We start from the raw sequence: 3,081 nt of genomic DNA on the forward strand, positions 1-3,081 counted from the left end.
TCAAGTCTATTTCAAACTGTTCTCTTTTTCTATTTTTTTATGACTACAAATGCTTTAAAATGCCATATAGACTATGCTCTCAAATCTTCGATTTAAACAAAACCAAATGCATCGATGTATTTATCCAATTAGTATGATGTCAGGGCCAGGAATTTTTTTATTTTTATTTATTTATTTATTTTTATTTTTTTGCAATTTAGCCTACCGTTAACGCTCGAAAAAAAAAAAAAAAATACATGAATTTCATGGGTCAGTAAACACATCCAATAAAGCGCAGTGTTTTACAGATGAGCTCCAAAAAATCCCCAATGTTTTAACTATGGTTTAAACATATTATTTGACATATTTAAATGCATTAAGCAAACACAACATATCCTGGGATGTCCCGAAGAAGGCTGTCTCATTGCCAAACAGTGGCGTTTGCTGTAACGTCGTTGTGATGTAGCGAACGATCCGACCAATAGACGGAGCAGCATCCGATTCTACGAGATCCCCGGCTGACGCGATGCGCTGAACCACTATCTGTATTTTGATTTGCTCCCTAATTGACCCAAATAAAGCCCTCTGTGACAGGGGTTCCACCGACCCTGAGGCACGATCAAAAGCGAAGTCGAATTGGAGCCGGTAATACCCTTTCACGAGTAATCCCATTTGCTATTGTGCTCGTCCAATAGCAGAATGCCCTCCACTCGTTAAGCATTTTACTTGACTTGGATTTTTCTTTACTACAGCCCCGCTTTTCTCTGGACTGAGCCGTGGACGCACGAAGGATTTCATCCTGCTGAAGCGATGGTTGAGCTGGGATATCCGGAGAGGAAGGATTCGTTACTTTTTGCTTAGAAGTATTCGCGAATCACCCGGCTATTCCTGTGACTGGTATAGCCTATTTGCACGAGAAATGCATGACAAAAGCAAACAACAGCATACTTCCACCACATCCAGGGGCTCGTCGTTTTTTATCGAGAATTTACTTGGCTCTTGTAGGACAGAAAAGTCCGTCCGTCCTTTAAAGGATAGCGATGGCGTGGAGCGAGAGATGGTTCTTAAAGGCGGCACTAAAATGCATCGCAAGGAAATGTGCAGTCAAGCATCCAGCACAGGCTTCAACACAGACATGTGTCGGAGCACGCAGTCACCCCTGGAGTGGTATGAACGGGAAACCTCAGAGAGTAAGTTGCGGGATACACAGACATTGTAGGCTATAAAACTCATAATTATGTTAAAAATCGTAAATGAAAATAATATAGAGATTTCTTAGTCTGAACTGAAATCTAGGCCTACATTAAATAGCCTATTTAATTTAAATGAGAACACAAACTCCAATGGATTGTGCTGCTTCTTGATGGAATAGGCTGACTTGCGCGTTATTAGTTCCCAACTGAATGATTATTTTCCGTGTTGGTGTATACAGCATCAATTTTGATGCTGGCAGGTTCACATTAGCTTTAAGCCTCATTAAGTAAAACCAACAAAAGCAACTCGAAAGTGCGGAGCAGCCGAGTCGCAATGAAAGACTTCCCAAACTCGTTAAAGGCTTAAGAGTGCAATTGGTTTGTCTGATTCTCTGTAAAGCTGTGAAAGTCACAGGGAGAGAGCAGGCTGCGAAGACACACAATAGCCCAGGCGATTATGCATAAGCTATATGGGAACGTGCCAGATTTAGAGCAGATTTTTGATATCACTTTGGCAGACATCCGTCTTATCAATTATAATAAACATGCATTTCTCAAACATTTACACGTTCGTTTAATCATTACTTTATCAGGTCCAAAAGAAGAAACCCGCCATTCCAGTGAACACTGCCGCAGCGACAGGAACAGCCCCGTGGCCTCTGAGCTTCTTGATGGGGCAGTGGAGCGAAAAACGAGCGAGTGTGTGGGTGATGAGGGTGAGGACGCTCGACAGCTTTTCGAGGAGCGCTCTGGTCCCGACACTACGGAGCCAGGCTCGGCCCGGAAGAAAAAGACCCGAACTGTGTTCAGTAGAAGCCAAGTCTTCCAGCTAGAATCCACTTTCGACATGAAGAGATACCTCAGCAGCTCCGAGCGCGCCGGCCTCGCGGCCTCCCTGCACCTGACTGAGACACAGGTGAAAATCTGGTTCCAGAACCGCAGAAACAAATGGAAAAGACAACTGGCCGCGGATTTAGAGGCTGTTAATTTTAACCACAGCTCCCAACGGATTGTACGGGTGCCCATCTTGTACCATGATAAAACGACACCCATGTCGACTCTCAGTTTTAACGTGTCTCAAGTCTCGCCACCAATCATGGGCTTCTCAAATTCAGTGAACTATCCGTTATCATCTTTTGCTCACTCAGTGAATTTAATGACATCGCAAATGACAGGCCTTGTCTGATTGTCTCACGCTGACAAGTGGTCCAATGACAGTTATAATGAAGGTGCAATAATTCATACAGCCTACATATCCTGCTGGAAACTGCAGTACTGTCTCCTGCATCCAAAGAAAAGAAAACACCTATCACAAGATCACAAGAGAAATGACAAGTTTGTGTTAATTGTCACTGTTACCTGTCTATAATAGGCCTATATATAGTCTTCTGTGCATGGGGGCCCTCACCTGTATGTAAATATAAGGGCAACACTTGCTTTGTGCAAATATATTTTTATTCAGAACCACCAATTTGTAAATTGTCACTTTTTCACATTATAAATTTAAATAAACGAATCACTTTAAAGCAAGTATTGTTTTCCTGTACATGGGTTCTACATGCTATAGAAGACGTCAATACTTTATACGGGACAGCGAAAAACCATAGGTTTAATTCATGTGTATCAAGCAAAATATTTCCACAAGTGTCAAGATTATCTCGATTACTTTTACCTTTTTGTAAATAACGAGTAGATCAAACACTAGATTTAAAATGTTACATTTTCACAGTAAATTAGTGCAGCACTATTATTCACAAACAAAAAGGTGTGGTTTAAAAAGGCACACAGGACACAACAGAAAACGCGATACTAAATTCAAACACTGTTGAATTGGATATGTACGATTAACACAAAATAACAATTTAAACGAATAAATCTTAAATAGCCCATCAAATGTATAGGCTACATA

At 41.3% G+C, this 3,081-nt stretch overlaps 1 protein-coding gene across 2 annotated transcripts; it reads left to right on the plus strand.

Moving 5' to 3' along the window:
* The first annotated feature begins 786 nt into the window (after positions 1–786).
* On the plus strand, positions 787–2,631 carry hmx1 (H6 family homeobox 1). Of its 2 annotated transcripts, XM_058786792.1 has the most exons (3): positions 814–876; positions 985–1,169; positions 1,766–2,631. In XM_058786792.1, the coding sequence occupies exons 2-3, from the start codon at positions 1,037–1,039 to the stop codon at positions 2,356–2,358; spliced, it is 726 nt and encodes a 241-aa protein (XP_058642775.1). In that variant the 5' UTR covers positions 814–876; positions 985–1,036; the 3' UTR covers positions 2,359–2,631. The 2 variants fall into 2 exon arrangements, with proteins under 2 accessions (XP_058642765.1, XP_058642775.1); XM_058786782.1 differs by having other exon boundaries at positions 787–1,169.
* The last annotated feature ends 450 nt before the right edge of the window (positions 2,632–3,081 follow it).

This window comes from Onychostoma macrolepis, chromosome 01 (genome assembly GCF_012432095.1).
Source record: "Onychostoma macrolepis isolate SWU-2019 chromosome 01, ASM1243209v1, whole genome shotgun sequence".
Lineage (NCBI taxonomy): Eukaryota > Metazoa > Chordata > Actinopteri > Cypriniformes > Cyprinidae > Onychostoma > Onychostoma macrolepis.

Excerpts from the sequence above, each read along its gene's own strand:
- hmx1 (XM_058786782.1), top strand. The coding sequence starts at position 899 with ATGCATGACAAAAGCAAACAACAGCATACTTCCACCACATCCAGGGGC. Across the intron at positions 1,170-1,765 it reads TGAACGGGAAACCTCAGAGA|GTCCAAAAGAAGAAACCCGC; the intron begins GTAAGTTGCGGG and ends TTACTTTATCAG.